The sequence below is a fragment of the Hevea brasiliensis genome, chromosome 13, assembly GCF_030052815.1.
Source record: "Hevea brasiliensis isolate MT/VB/25A 57/8 chromosome 13, ASM3005281v1, whole genome shotgun sequence".
Classification (NCBI taxonomy): domain Eukaryota; kingdom Viridiplantae; phylum Streptophyta; class Magnoliopsida; order Malpighiales; family Euphorbiaceae; genus Hevea; species Hevea brasiliensis.
In genome coordinates, this window is record NC_079505.1 from 85,285,566 (window position 1) to 85,303,199 (window position 17,634).

Below are 17,634 nucleotides of genomic sequence, written 5' to 3' on the forward strand. Positions count from 1 at the left end.
GTAGGAGCCAGGAGCAACAGAAAGAGAAGACACAACGAGCACTAGAAACCAGTGCCGTAGAGAACCAACTGTGCTTAAACATTCATTTCTCTCACAAATGTTGCCTAGATGGAGCAGAGCTGCTTCTCAAATGTTGAAGTTTGGGTCCCTAAGCAGCATGGGCGAACTCAGAAAAGAACTTCTTATTCCACGCTCTTAAACTTTGCCCAGGCTTCTGCTGCAGCTGTCGCACCTTCTCCTAATGATTCTACGCACAAGTGTTTTCCTAGCAAATCACTGGTACGAAATCTCGACTACCATGATTACCATTTTCTGATAAATACGTTGTCTACACAAAAACTCATCCTTTTTTTAGTTCTCGGAAACTTGAATTATTGCGCTTGCAAATCAGTATTCGTGGGTTGTGGTTCCAATGGGATATGATTGTGAATCATTGTTCAACATATAAAGTTTGCTAAATTAAACAAATAATTTATTAATTTTCTTTCTTAAATCTTATAAACATTCGTACGAGTCATGTAATGAATTAAGCTTATGTCCATGTGCAAGAGAGGTAAATAAAAATAATTATTTTATTCGTATTTAAAAAGATATGAGTTAACTAATAATAATATAAGTAAATCTTATCCTCTTATCCTTTGAATTTTAACTTTTTCAACATCTCAAATTTAAGTGTAAAAATAAATAAATAAATAAATAAAAATTATAAATATTTTTTTTATATAATTTTTTAAATTATTTATTTTTTTTCTATTTCCAAACATAAACAATTTACATTAACTCTACCTATTTTTCTATTAATTCATTTCCTTTCAAAATATAATTTTTTTTTTATAGCTACTTTGCTATTTCCATTCCTTACCCTTTCTAAATCTTTCATCACTTACGCTTATCTGTCCTCATCTTAAACAGACCCTTGAGCTCTTTATGTTTTATAGCCGACAAAGTAAATCTATTAGGGGGGCAAATGTGGTGTGCCGGCGCATCATTTCACAAGTAGATAAGCCTGCCATTTATGAAGGTGAGTCTAGCATTGTGCTTCTAGTTCAGGGTGAAAACGTAGAATCTTTGTCTTTATCTCCTTTTTCCCCCTTCCCATCAATGAACTGTGGCTTGCTCATAACGGTTGCACAGTGCTTAACATGGGTCCAAGCAGTCTATGTCCAGGCAATCTATACAATTCAAATTTGGGATTGTGGGCTTAATTTGCTAATTTTCTTCATTTCTGTCTTCTATACATTTAAAATGACATTCTCGTTGTTCTCCATATGTGGCTTTGCTTACGGCGTTTGAGACCGGAGGGAAAGGAGGGTGTTGAATTTGGGCAGTACCTGTATGAGATCTACATTGACGATGTGGCGCTGAGAGTATCTAAAGCAGGGGTAATGTGCTTACAGCTTTTATCTTTACCATGTTTGCGTGAGGATTTAATTTGCATTTCATCGTGTCTGTTATTTCTGTATTTTTGCTGATCAAAATGATCTTTCCTTTTCTATCATATGGGGCTTGAGGTAAATAATTTACTTTGAGAACATGCATAAATCACTATTGAATTGACTGTTTTGTTTCCATCCGGTCATTACAAGTGCTCGCATCTGTTCTTCTTTTTGTATGTTTTAAAAACCTGTGAAACATTCAAGATTATACAATTTTTTTTTTATTTATCTATTATTCACCGAAGTACTGACAGTTGAGACCATAGTATAATCATTTCATTTTGTGAACTATCCATGTGCCATTGTTTGAATGTCCTTCCAGTTAACAATTAATATTTCTCGTTGCTTGGCTGTGCTATTTTCAGTGTTAAGGACAGTATTGTTGAACCTACATCTTGGGATAATCTGCTTACAGTTGGGCTTTCTTGGCATGTAGATGACAATATAATATAAATACATGTAGTCGATAGAAATGTCTAAGCTTTTGTCCTATATATGTTCTGAATTGGCAGGTTAACTTACTGTTTACTAAATGGATGAAAGAATTAGAGAAGATATTCTATGGAAATATTGTTGCTTATGATGCTCCCTTGCTTCCAGAGGCTAAATCTGATGAACTAGTGAAGGTGGTATGGAAGTAAGATTATCATAAGAGGTTAATCTAGGAATTTCTTTGAATTTTGCATATTCAACTCAACTCAACTAAGCCTTTATCCCAAAAATTTGAGGTTGGCTACATGGATTCGCTTTCTCCACTCTAAACGATTTTGGGTTAAATCTTCAGAAATATGTAATGCTTCTAGGTCATGTCAATTTAGGTGTATCCTTTTTTTTCTTTCTATCCTCTAACCTAATGTGCTCTAATAGCCTCCGTATGTCTACGCTTCACATGACCGAACCACCTCAATCTTCCTTCTCTCAACTTATCTTCAATTGGCACCACTCCTACTTTTTCTCTAATACTCTCATTACGGACTTTATCTAGTCTAGTATGGCCACTCTTCCACCTTAACATTCTCATCTCTGCAACTCTTATCTTAGACGCATACGACTCTTTCGGTATCCAACACTCACTACCATATAACATAGCCGGTCGTATGGCTGTACGGTAAAATTTTCCTTTCAACTTATTAGGAATCTTACGATCACATAAAACTCCCGTAGCACGTCTCCACTTTAACCATCCGACTTTAATCCTATGACTAATATCCTCCTCACATCCCCCATCTACTTGAAGGACTGAGCCTACATATTTAAAGTGATTATTTTGGGACAGTACCACTCCATTCAAACTAACTCCTTCCCTATCATCCGTTTGGCCTTCACTGAACTTGCAATGCATGTATTCTGTCTTCGTTCTACTTAATTTAAAACCCTTTGATTCTAGAATACTTCTCCAAAGCTCTAGCTTTCTATTGACTCCTTCTCGTGTCTTATCTATCAGAACAATATCATCTGCAAATATCATGCACCAAGGAATACTCTCTTGTATATGTTTCGTTAATTCATCTAAAACTAATGTAAAAAGGTAAGGGCTTATGGCTGATTCTTGGTGTAATCCAATTGAGATCAGAAAATCTCTTGTGTCCCCTCCCACTGTACGCACAATAGTAGTTGCTCCTTCATACATATCTTTCAATACTTGTATGTACTTAATAGATACCATTTTTTATTCTAACATATTCCATAAGACATCTCTTGGAACACTATCATAAGCCTTCTCCAAATCAATAAAAACCATGTGTAGATCTTTCTTCACATCTCTATATTTCTCCATCAAGTTTCTAATGAGAAAGATCACTTCCGTAGTTGAACGACTGGGCATGAAACCAAATTGATTGAGAGAGATAGAAGTATCATGACGTAGTCGATGCTCCACAACTCTCTCCCACAACTTCATAGTATGACTCGTGAGTTTAATTCCCCTATAATTTGAGCAACTCTGTATGTCTCCCTTATTTTTAAAAATAGGTACTAAAATACTCCTCCTCCATTCATTAGGCATTTTCTTTGAGTTTAGAATCTTATTAAATAATTTAGTTAACCATGCTACTCCCATATCTCCCAAACACTTCCATACTTCAATTGGTATTTCATCGGGTCCACAGGCTTTATTCGCTTTCATTTTATTAAGTGCTTCCTTTACTTCTAAAGATCTAATCCTTCTAGTATAATTCACATTCTTTTCTATTGTTCTATAGTCTACATTCTTTGAATTTTGCATATTATTGTTAAATAGAACTCTTATCTTAATTTTTGATTTTGATAGTGCCTGGAATATGATTTGTGCTGCAATCCTTTCCTTTTTCCTTAAAATGCTGAAATCTTTGATGTGAGCAAGCCTTACACAAATATTCACAATCTACTGCAACTTGTGCTGAGCAGAAGTCCTTAATATGGATATGGCTGCCCCATCTCCCATGCAGTTCTCAGGTTAAAGATTGGGCAGCTGGAATTGTTTTCTTTTTTTTATTTTGTTTTTTTTATTTTTATTGCAAAAGCTTTTGTTGATATACGTTTTAGGTTTTAAGGTGACATTGTCACGGATCACCAAACGTAATTTTTTTTTTAAATTTTTTCATGGTTTATTTAATTGATATCACTATTGCTTCTAACAGATTAAAAGGGGTTTTTTAAAGATTGACCCTTGAATATCCATTTCTTCTTCTTCTGGTAATTTAGAACACTGAGGAAGCTGTTCATTTATGGTACATATAAGACCTTTTAAGGTCTTTTAAACTTGGGATAGATTTGGCTTAAGACTTGATGAACCCTTCTTATGATTGATTATTTACCTTGTCTGGGTCATCTTCATAGTCATTAGTTGTATTCTCCTAAGGAGAAGAGTGAATATTGCTTGCATTCAGGAGACTAAATGGGTAGGAGAGAAAAGTAAGGAAGTGGGTAATTCAGGGTACAAACTGTGGTTTACCGGAAAGGAGAGAAATAAGAACGGAATGGGCATAATCATAGACAGGACATTGAAAGACACAGTAATAGCTGTGAATAGAGTAGGAGATAGAATTATACTAGTAAAGCTAGTACTAGAAGGAGAAACAATAAATGTAGTTAATGCTTATGACCCATCAATAGGACTAGACAGTGAGGGTAAATAAAAGTTTTGGGAAGATTTGGATGATTTAATACAAAGCATACCGAATGAAGAGAATGTTTTCATTGGTGGAGATTTGAATGGACATGTAGGAAGTGATAGACAAGGTTATGAGAATGTTCATGGAGGTTTTGGTTTTGGCAGTCGAAATGAGGAGGGAAAAAGCATCCTGGATTTTGCTATGGCATACGACCTAATACCAGCAAATACCTACTTTATAAAAGAGAGTCACATTTAGTGACTTTCAAAAGTAGGCAACATAGAAGCCAAATTGGTTTTCTCTTGACCAGGAAAACAAATAGAGCTCTATGCAAGGATTGCAAGGTCATTCCAGGAGAGGCTCTAGCAAGTCAACATCGGTTGGTGGTCTTGGATGTCAAGTTTAGGAACAATTCAAGTAAGGTCAAAAGAAATAGTGTAACTCGAATAAAGTGGTGGGAGTTCAAAAGAGTAAAGCAAGTGAAGTTCAAAAATTAGCTTCTCGAGTCCAAAGTATGGAAGCTGGATATGGAGGCCAATGATATGTGGATACAGATGGCATCAAAGATTAGAGAAGTGGCTAGAAAGTACTTGGAGAGTCTAAAGGACATAGACCACCCTCAAAAGAGAGATGGTGGTGGAATGAGGAAGTACAAAAGGCAGTGAAGATAAAAAGGGAATGGTATAAGAAATTACCTAAATGTGATAATAATGAAGCATATGAACAGTACAAGATAGCAAAGAAAGAGACAAAAAAGGCAGTTAGTCAAGCAAGAGCACAGGCCTTTGAAAAGTTATATGAGAAACTCGGAACTAAAGAAGGGGAGAAAGATATTTATAGATTAGCAAGGAGGAGAGAAAGGAAATGTCAAGTTCTCAATCAAGTTAGATGCATTAAGGATAAAGAAGGAAAAGTGTTGGTGAAAGATTAGGACATTAAAGAAAGATTGAGAAATTATTTTAATGATCTCTTTAATAATAGTCAAAATGGTAATAGTGTGAATATAGACTATAGAACAATAGAAAAGAATGTGAATTATACTAGCAGGATTAGATCTTTAGAAGTAAAGGAAGCACTTAAGAGAATGAAAGTGGGTAAAGCCCATGGACCAGATGAAATACCAATTGAAGTGTGGAAGTGTTTGGGAGATATGGGAGTGGCATGTTTAACTAAATTATTTTATAAGATTCTAAACTCAAAGAAAATGCCTGATGAATGGATGATGAGTATTTTAGTGCCTATTTTTAAAAATAAGGGAGACATACAGAGTTGCTCAAACTATAGGGGAATTAAACTAATGAGCCATACTATGAAATTGTGGGAGAGAGTTGTAGAGCATCCACTACGTCATGATACTTCTATCTCTCTCAATCAATTTGGTTTCATGCCCGTTCATTCAACTATAGAAGCAATCTTTCTCATTAGAAGCTTGATGGAGAAATATAGAGATGTGAAGAAAGATCTACACATAGTTTTATTGATTTGGAGAAAGCTTATGATAGTGTTCCAAGAGATGTCTTATGGAATGTGTTAGAACAAAAGATGATATCTATTAGGTATATACAAGTGTTGAAAGATATGTATGAAAGAGCAACTACTATTGTGCGCACAGTGGGAGAGGACACAAGAGATTTTCCGATCTCAATTGGATTACACCAAGGATCAACCATAAGTACTTACCTTTTTACATTAGTTTTAGATGAATTGACGAAACATATACAAGAGAGTATTCCTTGGTGCATGATGTTTGCGGATGATATTGTTCTGCTAGATGAGACACAAGAAGGAGTCAATAGAAAGCTAGAGCTTTGGAAAAGTACTCTAGAGTCAAAGGGTTTTAAGTTAAGTAGAACGAAGATAGAATACATGCATTGCAAGTTCAGCGAAGGCCAAACTGATGATAGGGAAGGAGTTAGTTTGAATGGAGTGGTACTGTCCCAAAATAATCACTTTAAATATCTAGGCTCAGTCCTTCAAGTAGATGGGGGATGTGAGGAGGATGTTAGTCATAGGATTAAAGTCGGATGGTTGAAGTGGAGACGTGCCACGGGAGTTTTATGTGATCGCAAGATTCCTAATAAGTTGAAAGGAAAAATTTACCGTACAGCTATACGACCGGCTATGTTATATGGTAGTGAGTGTCGGACACTGAAAAAGTCGTATGCGTCTAAGATAAGAGTTGCAGAGATGAGAATGTTAAGGTGGATGAGTGGCCATACTAGACTAGATAAAGTCCGTAATGAGAGTATTAGAGAAAAGGTAGGAGTGGTGCCAATTGAAGATAAGTTGAGAGAAGTGAGACTGAGGTGGTTTGGTCATGTGAAATGTAGACATACGGAGGCTCCAGTTAAACAAGTAGAGCACATTAGGTTAAAAGATAGAAAGAAAAAAAGGGGTAGACCTAAATTGACTTTGAGAAGAGTAGTACAACATGACCTAGAAGCATTACACATTTCTGAGGATTTAACCCAAAATCGTTTAGAGTGGAGAAAGCGAATCCATATAGCTAACTCCAAATTTTTGGGATAAAGGCTTAGTTGAGTTGAGTTGCTATATTTGTTCACAATCCTGTGTCATGAATTTAATGGAGTGGCATGAATAATTTTTATTAGCCATCTAGCAGTGATTGGGCTTAATTTTGCCTTAAAAAGAAATGGGGGTATGGTGATGCCCACAACAACAGAAATGTCATTCAATAATGTTGCACAGAGGAGTATGTGTGTTTCATCCCTTCCATGTTTGATGAGAAATTTTTGGCTTTATGTCTAATGTTTTCTTTATAAGAGATCAATGCTTAATGTTAATGCTGGATGCAATAATAATGAGATTTCTTCTATCTGGTGATTGATATGAGGAATATAAAATTATTCAATTGGCCTGTATCTTCTTTTAATCTGATTGGAGTTGTGTGTTGTGTAGAAATGTCTTTTATGATGATGGGACATCAGAGCCGGATGCTACTTTATTACAGGCTGTCCAGGCATGTTCTCATCTTTGCTTTTTTACTGTGATTTGCAGTGCTGCAGATTGCCAAAGGAATTGTATCATTCTGGCCTAGGTTGTTAGATGTATCATTCTGGGAATGGAAGCTGTGAATCTCCATTTTATGATTCTCATGCTCTAGGTTATTAAGTCTTGATTTCCATTTTCCACATTTTATGCATTATGAGATTGAACCTTTTCTTGTTACACCAAAGTTAGGGAGTGATGTCTTTGATCACTATGCTGATAAATGCAATGAAGTTTTTCTAGTTCACTTGAGGAACTGTTGTGTCTTTTGTCCAAATCCTATTGTAACATTCTGGGACATATCATGAATGCCATCTTGCTTAGATTCCGTTTGTGTGTGTAATATCTTTTTCTTTCCAAATTTTCCTAAATCTTATCTGGCTTGTTTCTTTCCCAAAACAATCAATAATGCAACTGAATATTTGCTCGTATGTGCAGGCAATGGCAAGATATGTATGCCAGGAACTTAATTGTCTTAACAGGTAGGCTTTTCGCAGGCTGACTTGACTTTAGCAACTTTCTTATTTGTTAGTGGAAAAACTTTTATCAAGTTAACTTAGTTTCATTAAGGGAACTTGTGTTGACTAATAATTGACCAAATAGTTCCATGAGATGTCTCCTTTCTTCCCTAACTCAAAACACACAAGACACACAGAGGGCGGGCGGGGAGGGAGGGAGTGAGTCTGTTAGCTAACCTGCCATCAAGTTGGAATGGTTCTATGTTTCCTTGAGAATATCCACTTTGAAGCATTTAATAGCATAATTATGCTCATTCATGTGCATATCCACATACACAACCTAGTCAAATGAAATTCTCTCATTATATTTATTAGATTGATGTTTTGGTTGTTCAAAAAGCTGTGTCCTTTTGGAGTCATAAGTAGCTCTGAATGTTGAATCATTATTCATTTAATTATTCATGTCTTCTTTTATTGGCGCTTGGAGTTTTCAATGTTGGAAACAAAGGGCTCAATACTCACAGGCCACTAAAACACAAAAACAAGATAACTTGCAAAATGCTGCATGCTCCTAATTGCTGAAAGATGGCAGAAACAATGCAAAACAAGAGGATAGACAACCAACAACATAAGAAATAAAACAAACCCTTAAAACCCACAAGGCACAATAAAGAATAAAGAAAACAGGCGGAACACGATAACAACTAGGGTAACTTAAACAAAAGCAGCGGAAGACGCACGTAGCAAAAAAAAAAAAAAAAAGGACAACAATAAAATAATCTGTGGGACCCCAAAAAGGACTTGGCTAATTCCTTTGAATGCCTCCATTTCCTCCTGAATTTGCCTGAGGAAGATTTGAATCACCTCATCGTCAGGAACTGAGAAAGATAAACCCAATTTCTCCTGTAGTAGTCCAAATTCCCAAGTGCGCCACTGCATGCTCAGATTGTCTCTTAGGCACGTGGGTTGGATGGAGCGCAGGAGAAAGCGATTGCTGCTGATTGTCTTGGGTTTCCTTAGGGTTTGTAAACAAAAGAATTCTCCTCGAATCAAAATAGGATTTTGCTCGGGTAATATTTTCCATGACAATGAATGTACAGCATTTGCTTCCAAGCCATTTGAAAAAGTCAGCATCCTAGACAGGCAATGGCACACCGTAGAGATAAACCCAAACTAGACGCTTTGTTGAAGACAAAGAAGCTTCCTATGGCTTAACTTCCAAAAACCAACGCTCAAGCCAATCTATAATCTCTTTAAAGAAACCATCAATGTGATCTTTTGATTCAAAAGTGATTAAGACCAAATCATTACCCATGGGAAAAACCTTAATAAAAAAGATACTTTCATTGATAATTTTAGACTGTAAGGTGGGAAGGCCTTGAATATCGCATAATGTTGTGATAGCTGACCTGTTGAGTCAACCCTCCTTATCTCTAAAATTGTTCTCCAAGGTTTTGTAGTGACCGCATACATATGGTGCTCAACAGATGGGAGAGGTCGTCCTTGATAGATATCAACACCTATACCATATGAGAAAATAGAGTTGTTAATAAAACCATTAGAACTTACATCCCTAGCTCTTTCTTGAGAAAGGGGAGGCCTCTTAACCACATCAGGCTTATGATAAGAATGACCACAGTGGGAGAAATCCTTCTGTTTGTTGTGTTCTGGAGAAGATCTAATGAAGGTTTAGTGATGAAAGCATGTAGTTTGTATGACCCGATCCACATTGAGTTGAAAGGCGAAAGAAAGTGTTAACTGAGTTGCAGTTTCCAGATGAACAAAGCAAAACTTCCTTCCTCTTCTACTTAATTTTCGAGGTAAATAAATCTCCACATGTTGCCCTTATGAGAAAAATAATGCTAGATAGACTCAGTGGTTCAACCAGACGGGGAGTTCTCTAAGTTAATGGAAGGTAATGTTTGATTCGTGCTTTTGGGGTGGACATGAGAATGATGATGGAGGTGACGAGAGTGCTCCATTGCGTACTTGGAATACAAATACAAAACAACAAATGTAGAACAGATTACTCATTAAAAAAAAAAGGTTTTAAAAAGTAAGTTTTTTGCCTGTTCTAGAATTAAATAATTATTTTAAAGTCATATGTAAATTATTTTTATTGTTCTCAATTTCTCATAGAAAATTAAATTTTAATTTTCATAAGAACTCTAATATAATTAGGAATATATAAAAAATAGACAAAAACCTTCTAATGTGATTTTATCGTAATAGGAAATAATATCAAATTAAGACCCTAATATTATATAAATATATATATAATTAAAATAAATACATAAAAGGTAAAAATTAATTAAATAACATATAAAAATACATATAAATTTTTAATAAATTTATGTCTCCCTTCATAATTATATATATGTATATTACTTCTATAAATATTATGGATAAATTGACCCATGGTTTATTTCAACATTATAGCTGTCTTGGCTTTGAGGTTTTTGGTATAGTTTCTATTTGTACTTACATATGATTTTCATGCATCAATTAAAATTCAGTTTAACTAATTCTATCATTAATACATATAAGGGTGGAGAAAGGGAACATTGAGATTTCTAAAAATACTCTTCCTTATTTATATCACTTATAATTATATTATTTTTATTATTTAAATTAATTTTAAAATTTATATAAATTTAAAATTTTTAATCTACTTACATTGAATTTGCAATTAATTATTTCTTTTTTTAAATGGAATCCAAAATATAATGGGAGCTTGCCATTTAAAGTGAATGGACAGAAAGGTTTTTTTTTTTTTTTTTTTTTTTTTTCAAATATTATATCTAAATAGAATTCTATTTAGATACTCATATCTTATTTTATTTAGGTTTCATTTATTTCACAAAAAATAACTTCTATATAGAAAATATTTTTAACGAAAAATATTTTTTTTGAAAATATTTTTCGTTGTTTAATTTGGTTGTAATATTAAATTAATGATATGTATTTATTTTATGCACGTATAAATGTGTTCATATTTTAATAAGATTATTAAAGTTCAAAAAATAGAAAATAACTTTCTCTTTTGAAAAATGGAAGTCATTTTCCTTAAAAATGACTTAGTTTTTTCTTTATAAATATTTTCCGTTGATTAATTTTTTTGAGTGTCCCAAGCACTAAAAAATGCGATAAATATTTTTGAGGAAAATATTTTCCGTAAAGGGAGCTTTAATATAATAAAATTTTTCCAATATAGTCATTCAAACGCATTCCATTAGCGTATGGATATAATGCTGGTAAAAATAAGTGGAATTAATAACCAATAAAATCCATCAAAATTATTTATTGCTTTGAAAAATTCTTCCATAGACAAATACTCATTGATTTAACTAATCCAGTCTTCAATAAATTTGCAAGATCCATTCCAAGAAGTTTGTTCAATTGTATTTCATTATGGGACTTAGCTACGAATGCAAATGTCCTTATTTGCATTAATTGTTTTGATCATAAATCTCTTGATAGTCAAGAGAATAAGAAGGGAAATCGAACATGAATGCCTTGTTGAATGCAAGCTTGACGATGTGTTAATTTATAGGCGAATGATGAAACTACTTTCATGATGTTAATCTGTTCATCATTCATTTCCCTTTTCCTGCTTATTTGAAAAGTAGTTTTAATTAGTCTGAAAATTGTTTATTTAAGTACTTAGGAATTCGTAGTCAAGAATTGGTAGGAATCCAAATAAATAATTAGTAGGAATCCTCATCGGATCTTCAATTCAATTTTAGATTTTAGTCAAGAATTGGTAGGAATCCAGATAATTTTTAATTAATTAATAGTACTTATAAGGGTAAGGTGCTTACAAGTGTCGGTGCACAAGATTTTAAATAGTCAAAATTGTTATCTTTTTAGGAGTCATTGGAGCCTATGTCTATTGAATTCTCAAATGAAATTTCAATTGCATTCCTATTAACCATGATAGTTCAATATGATTTTCTTGGATTCTTTTTTTGGTGAATTTCAATGTGATGGGAGTGTTTTTAAATATGAGAATGTATTATGATTATGTGATTATGCAACTTAAAAAGGATTAATTAGAAAACATATATTATTTCAATAAAAAATATAACTATAATTATAATATAATAAAAAAAAATATCATTTTCAGAAACATTAATTTAAAAAGATTTTGTTGTAGGATTAAATTTAAATAATTTATTTCTTATGTTTGAAAGAGTTAATTAAAAAATTTCAATACATATCCTAACTTTTAAAATTTATTAAATACTAAAAATGGTTTAAATTTTAATCTCGATTTTTAAAACTTTTCAATTCAATGATTTAGATAGTTTTAATAAATTTTAATAAAATAAATCATGCATGAAAATATATTATTGAATGTAAAATTAATAAAAATTCAAAAATGAAAAAATATATATTAAAATGATTAAAATTTTATTTAGGTTATACTTTAAAATGAATTTCTTCCAATTAAAATTTTTATTAAAATTATTAATGTTAATATATTTTAATAAGCATAATTTTGCCTTAAGTAGACATGAAGAATGTTTAAGGGCTGATTATTTTAATTATAGGCTACACACTTTTTTGGGGCGTGTACCACATGCACCATTACTTAGAGTAAAAATAAGTTTAAAGTTTTGATTTACATTCTTACTTTATTTTTTTTAATTTTATTATATTATTATACTTAATTTGATAAAAATATATTAATATTTAAAATTTATTAATTAATTAGTATAATTTTTTAAAAAAAATTATATATTATGAAAATTAAATTATGAATGCATCAACGGACATTAAAAATATTAGTAAATAATAATATACAAAATATAAACAATAATTTATTAATTTTTATTTTTTCAGTGAATTTTTTTTTTGGATACAAAGGAGGGAAACAAACCCAAGGGAACAAAATCACCTGGAACAGGAGCAACTCTAGGAGAACCTAGGCCTTGAATATCCTAACGAAGCAATTCTTGCAATTGTGCTGGAGGAGAGGACAAGGCATGCAACCCTTTGGAAGAATCAATTGCTGAATTAGCAAGCCTATCAGCAATTCTATTCCCTTCTCTGTAACAATGAGATAAATGGATCTCCCATCTACGACCAAGAAAGGAACGACATTGAGAAATGTAGTTCCCAAGCCAAATATTTCGCTCCTCATCAAAAGAGAGAAGCTCAAAGACAGCCTTAGAATCCACTTCCACCATTAACTTGAGCACACCCATGTCCCAAGCTATTTTCAGATCATGATGAAGGGCCAAAAATTCCGCTGCATAGAGTTACAAATTCTCAACCTGATGCAATATCCAGACAACTACATGCCCATGCAGTCCCCGAGAACACCACCCCCACCTCCACGGCCTGGATTTCCCTTAGAAGCCCCATGGATTCTATATAACTGAATTTAAGTTGGTAGGTATGTTTCACTATTGTCGCGCAGTATGAATGCATGGTCAAAAGACCCTTTTTTTTTTATTATTATTATTACTTTTAAAGCTTGTCAAAAGATTTCTGTCTATCAGCATCTGAAAGTAAAACGCTTTTAAGTCAATTGAGAAACTATATTGTAAAGCATTGATATTATATAGTATATTAGATAATATGATATGATAAATTATATAATTATAGTTATTTTTTAAAAAAGTAAATAACTACTTCGAAGCTCACTATGCATGGATTCTATGCAGAATCACAGTGATACTATAGGAGGGAGATATTAGAGAGAGAATTCCATGGATTGGCGACCTGAAGGGTATCTGCATGTGTTAGTCTGGGTTGTGTTTTGTACTACTCATATGTCATGAGAAGGAGATCCATTCCAGGCTGATTGGTGTCTAGTACATGTTCTCTCAGTACGGCAGCCCTTTGTTGCGAGAGGAGATTCGAGCACCCAACCTGTAGGACTGCACGGTTTTTTTGATCACCCACTTAATAATTAGGCAGAGATAGAAAAAAGTAAAGTATGTAATAGCTCCACAGCAAATGAAGACAATAGCCAATAACCCCACCAAATGACTACTCAAAATGCTGTGAGTGCCTGCTCTGAACAAGAATTTTGGCACAATATTACTCACCAACAGAGCATAAACAATCCCGACAGTGATGGTCACAAAGAGCACAACTGGTCTAAAAGGAAGCGACCACAAGAGTACTGCAATTCCACACATACAAACGAGAAGAATGGCCGTATTGAATACCATAAGGTAGAATATGGGCGGCAGCTGACCGGCTACCATATCTCCACTATGAAATACTCTACCTTCTGCATGGTGATCTTTGAGAAAAGGACTGGGGAGGTTACAAACTGTGGTGAAGGCGGCACCAGTAACAACTCCCAGGACCACCAATATGACATTCTTGGTTTCTATGGTTTCCTTTATTACGTGTGCTCCCACAGGCAATGACCGTCCTTCAAGGGCACCGGCTTCACGCAGGATGCGGCCAATGTCCTGTGTAGTAATATTCACGCAACTTTGGTAGCACAGATCCAGGGCTGTCAGTCCCTTCTTGTTCAAGGAGTTCACTCGCACCAAAGCTCTACTTGTAGAGTTCAGAGGAAGCAACAACTTCACAATCTGTAGAATTTGCCAGCAAAAAGTACTCAAGGCAGAGGCAACACAAGCGAAACCTCTATCAATTTAAACTATTGCGTGAGAGAGCCAGAGAGACAGAGAGTTACCTCGACAAATTTATTAGAAACTGCAATATGCAAAACGTTGTTTCCCTCTCGGTCTTTCCTGTGCAGTAGATGGTCTTGTTCCCGGTTCTGAATCTCCTTCAGCAAGACTACAAAAGCATTGAGCCGGAAATGTTTTGCAGCCAGAAGAAGCACTGTGTCTCTCTGGGAGGTCACCGTTCCAATAGATTGTGGACAAGCAGCGATCAATGCACCTATCACCTCGTCATGCCCATTCCTGATAGCTATGTGGAGAGGATTCATGGATAACTTGTTTTTCTTGAGGCAGACTTCAGAATCAATCTCTAGCAAGACCTTTACAATTGGAAGATCCCCCTTAGAAGAAGCCAAGTGCAAGGCAGTACAACCTTCCCGATTTTTGAATCTTGCAAATTGAGGGTACCATTTGCCAATTACCTTAGCGACTCGGTGGCTGCCATGGTTGCAGGCAACCTGGAGAGGGTTCTCTTGCCATGTCGTGGAAGAAACGTCAAAGAAATCTGGATGGATTGACAGGAACTTGCTCACCGAATTAACATCGTCACGTTTAACAGCGTCCAGGAATTCTCCATAGTTAGACATTTCTCCGCTCCTTCTCTCCTTTCCTTTTTAACTGTATATCAGAATTATAGAAAAATAATATGCAGCTATTGCCCATTTTATAGCCCTTATCGGTTTTTTTTTTTTTAACCTGAAATTAATCTAAATTTCACCATCTTTTCAAAGGCAAAATAGCCGAACTTTTTCGTGGATGTTTCCTCCTAAAATTTCATATTTCACCATTTTTGTTTTTTATATTCGCATCTGATAGACTTTTCTTCCCTCTCTTATGATCGCTCCGCTAATCAGTAAATTTTAGTATTATAATCGTTACTATACTTTAATTAATAAGATCGACCATTAATTTATAAATTTCTACTTAAAACTTTTTTTTGTCAAATTTCTAATGTATATATTGTTGAATAAAGTTAACATATTTTGAATATATTAAAAATATTTTATATGATTATTATATAAAATTTAAATAAAATTCTATAGCAATATCCATCTTAGTGGCATTGTATATAAATGCATTTGAGAAACAAATTTAAGGAAAATTCTTATCTAGATTTAGTTCATTATAGGCATAAAATATAGACAAGTAATATTTATATATTTAATAAGTAAATTTTAGCATATCTTTTGTATTGAGTTTAAATAAAAAAAATCTTATAAGAGAATCAAAATGTTAATTAAGTGATGATTAGGTCAATAAATATAGCAAGCATGGTGTGCCTATTTGCTTAAGGTTAATTTGATCATTAAACAAAGCTTGAGACACCGTGACTTTATAATTATTTTTTTTTTTAAATAATAATAAGAGGCTTTTAATAAATTTTAACGTGATAAAATCGAATTATGTATATAGAGGAAAACATTTCATATATATATAGGTGAAGGAATATGCGAATGACTTATGAGTAGATAAAGCTTGGGAGCAATATTTAATATTTTATTTTATTTTTTTAATTTGTAATATTCTACAATAAAAAAGGATTTATATATATAATCAATCTCAATTAATTTTGAGATTAATAATCATTTAAATAAACTAGTTGTTAACAAATATGTATATGCTATTCATTTTCAGTTGATGATTGTTATTTACTATCAACTTTTTATCTTATGGCAAGGGCAAGGGGAAAACAGAGAGTAACAAGGCAACATTAACATAAAGTCTATATGTATGAAACCGCGTAAAGTTTTAACTTGTAATATGAAATCTGAAATGTACGAATACCACAAAAAAAAAAAAAAAGAGAGAGACTTTGAAGACCAACAGAGATGCTGGGAAGAGATGCAGCGATTTGGTGGTAAAAGTTTATGAGTTACTGGGAAGTTGGGCAAGAAGATCTGGAGAATTTTCAAGCTTTTTTCCTCTGTAAATGGACGCATAACCTTAACGGGCAAAAAAGAAAAAGAAATTAAAATAAAAAAATTATTATTTAGTCTCTATATTTTAATAAAATTAATTATTTAATATTTATAATTTTAAAATATTTTATTTATTCTTTATATTTTATTTTTTTAAATTATTTAATTTTATAATTAAACTATTATTTAATTTTTTTATTTTAGTAAAATTAATTAATTTTTATATTTTAAAAAATATATTAATTAGTTTATATAATTTAATTCTATTAACCTTTTAGTATTTTATATTATTTTTTATATTCAAACTATCATTACCCTCTTCCCTTATTTCTTTCTTTTTTCCCTTCTACAATCACGTCCTTCTCCACCTCATTCTCTCTCCATTTTCAATCTTTTGATAAAAATCGATACAAATTATATGTATAAAAAAATTAATCAATTTTCTTATATCTTTAACTAATCAAGATAATAATTTTGAAAAATTGTTTTTCAATAGAAAAAACACAAAAATGATGTCCAAAAAATTAAATAAAAATACTTGAATAATTAAAAATGTATAAATTAATATTTAATTTTTATACAGAAAAATTTTTATATTCTATTTAGGAATATGTTTTTTAAAATATAAGAATTAATTAATTAATTTTACTATAATAGATAGACTAAAGAGTAGTATTTTTAAAAATATAAAAGATCAATTAGTTTCGTTAAAATAAAATAACTAAATAGTAGTTTGATAGGCAATGACTAACAAAAAATGTGATAAAAAGACTAAATAATTTAAAAAAAGTAAAATACAAGATTAAATAATATATAATTTTTTAAAATATATAAATTAAATAATTAGCTTTATTAAAACGTAGAAATTAAATAATACTTTTTTTAAATAAATAATAAAAAGTGGCAAATTCTTTTAAAAATTTTTTTATGGTTAATGTTTCGTGTGAAATAAGTTAACGGCCCACCAAGTTTCTTTGCTACAAATCATATATATAATAATTTGATAAACACAATACATGTTCATAATAAAATTTTGGGCCAATAGTGAAAAAAAAAATTTATAA

At 32.5% G+C, this 17,634-nt stretch overlaps 1 protein-coding gene and 1 pseudogene across 1 annotated transcript; one reads left to right on the forward strand and one right to left on the reverse strand.

The window, feature by feature from the left end:
* Nucleotides 1-108: 108 nt before the first annotated feature.
* LOC110669582 (uncharacterized) lies at nt 109-15,296 on the forward strand (annotated as a pseudogene).
* On the reverse strand, nt 13,683-15,264 carry LOC110669634 (ankyrin repeat-containing protein BDA1-like). The gene is made up of 2 exons (XM_021831357.2): nt 14,660-15,264; nt 13,683-14,555 (listed from the first exon to the last, which is right to left on the reverse strand). Exons 1-2 carry the CDS (start codon nt 15,236-15,238, stop codon nt 13,830-13,832), a joined length of 1,305 nt encoding a protein of 434 aa, XP_021687049.2. The 5' UTR covers nt 15,239-15,264; the 3' UTR covers nt 13,683-13,829.
* Nucleotides 15,297-17,634: the final 2,338 nt, after the last annotated feature.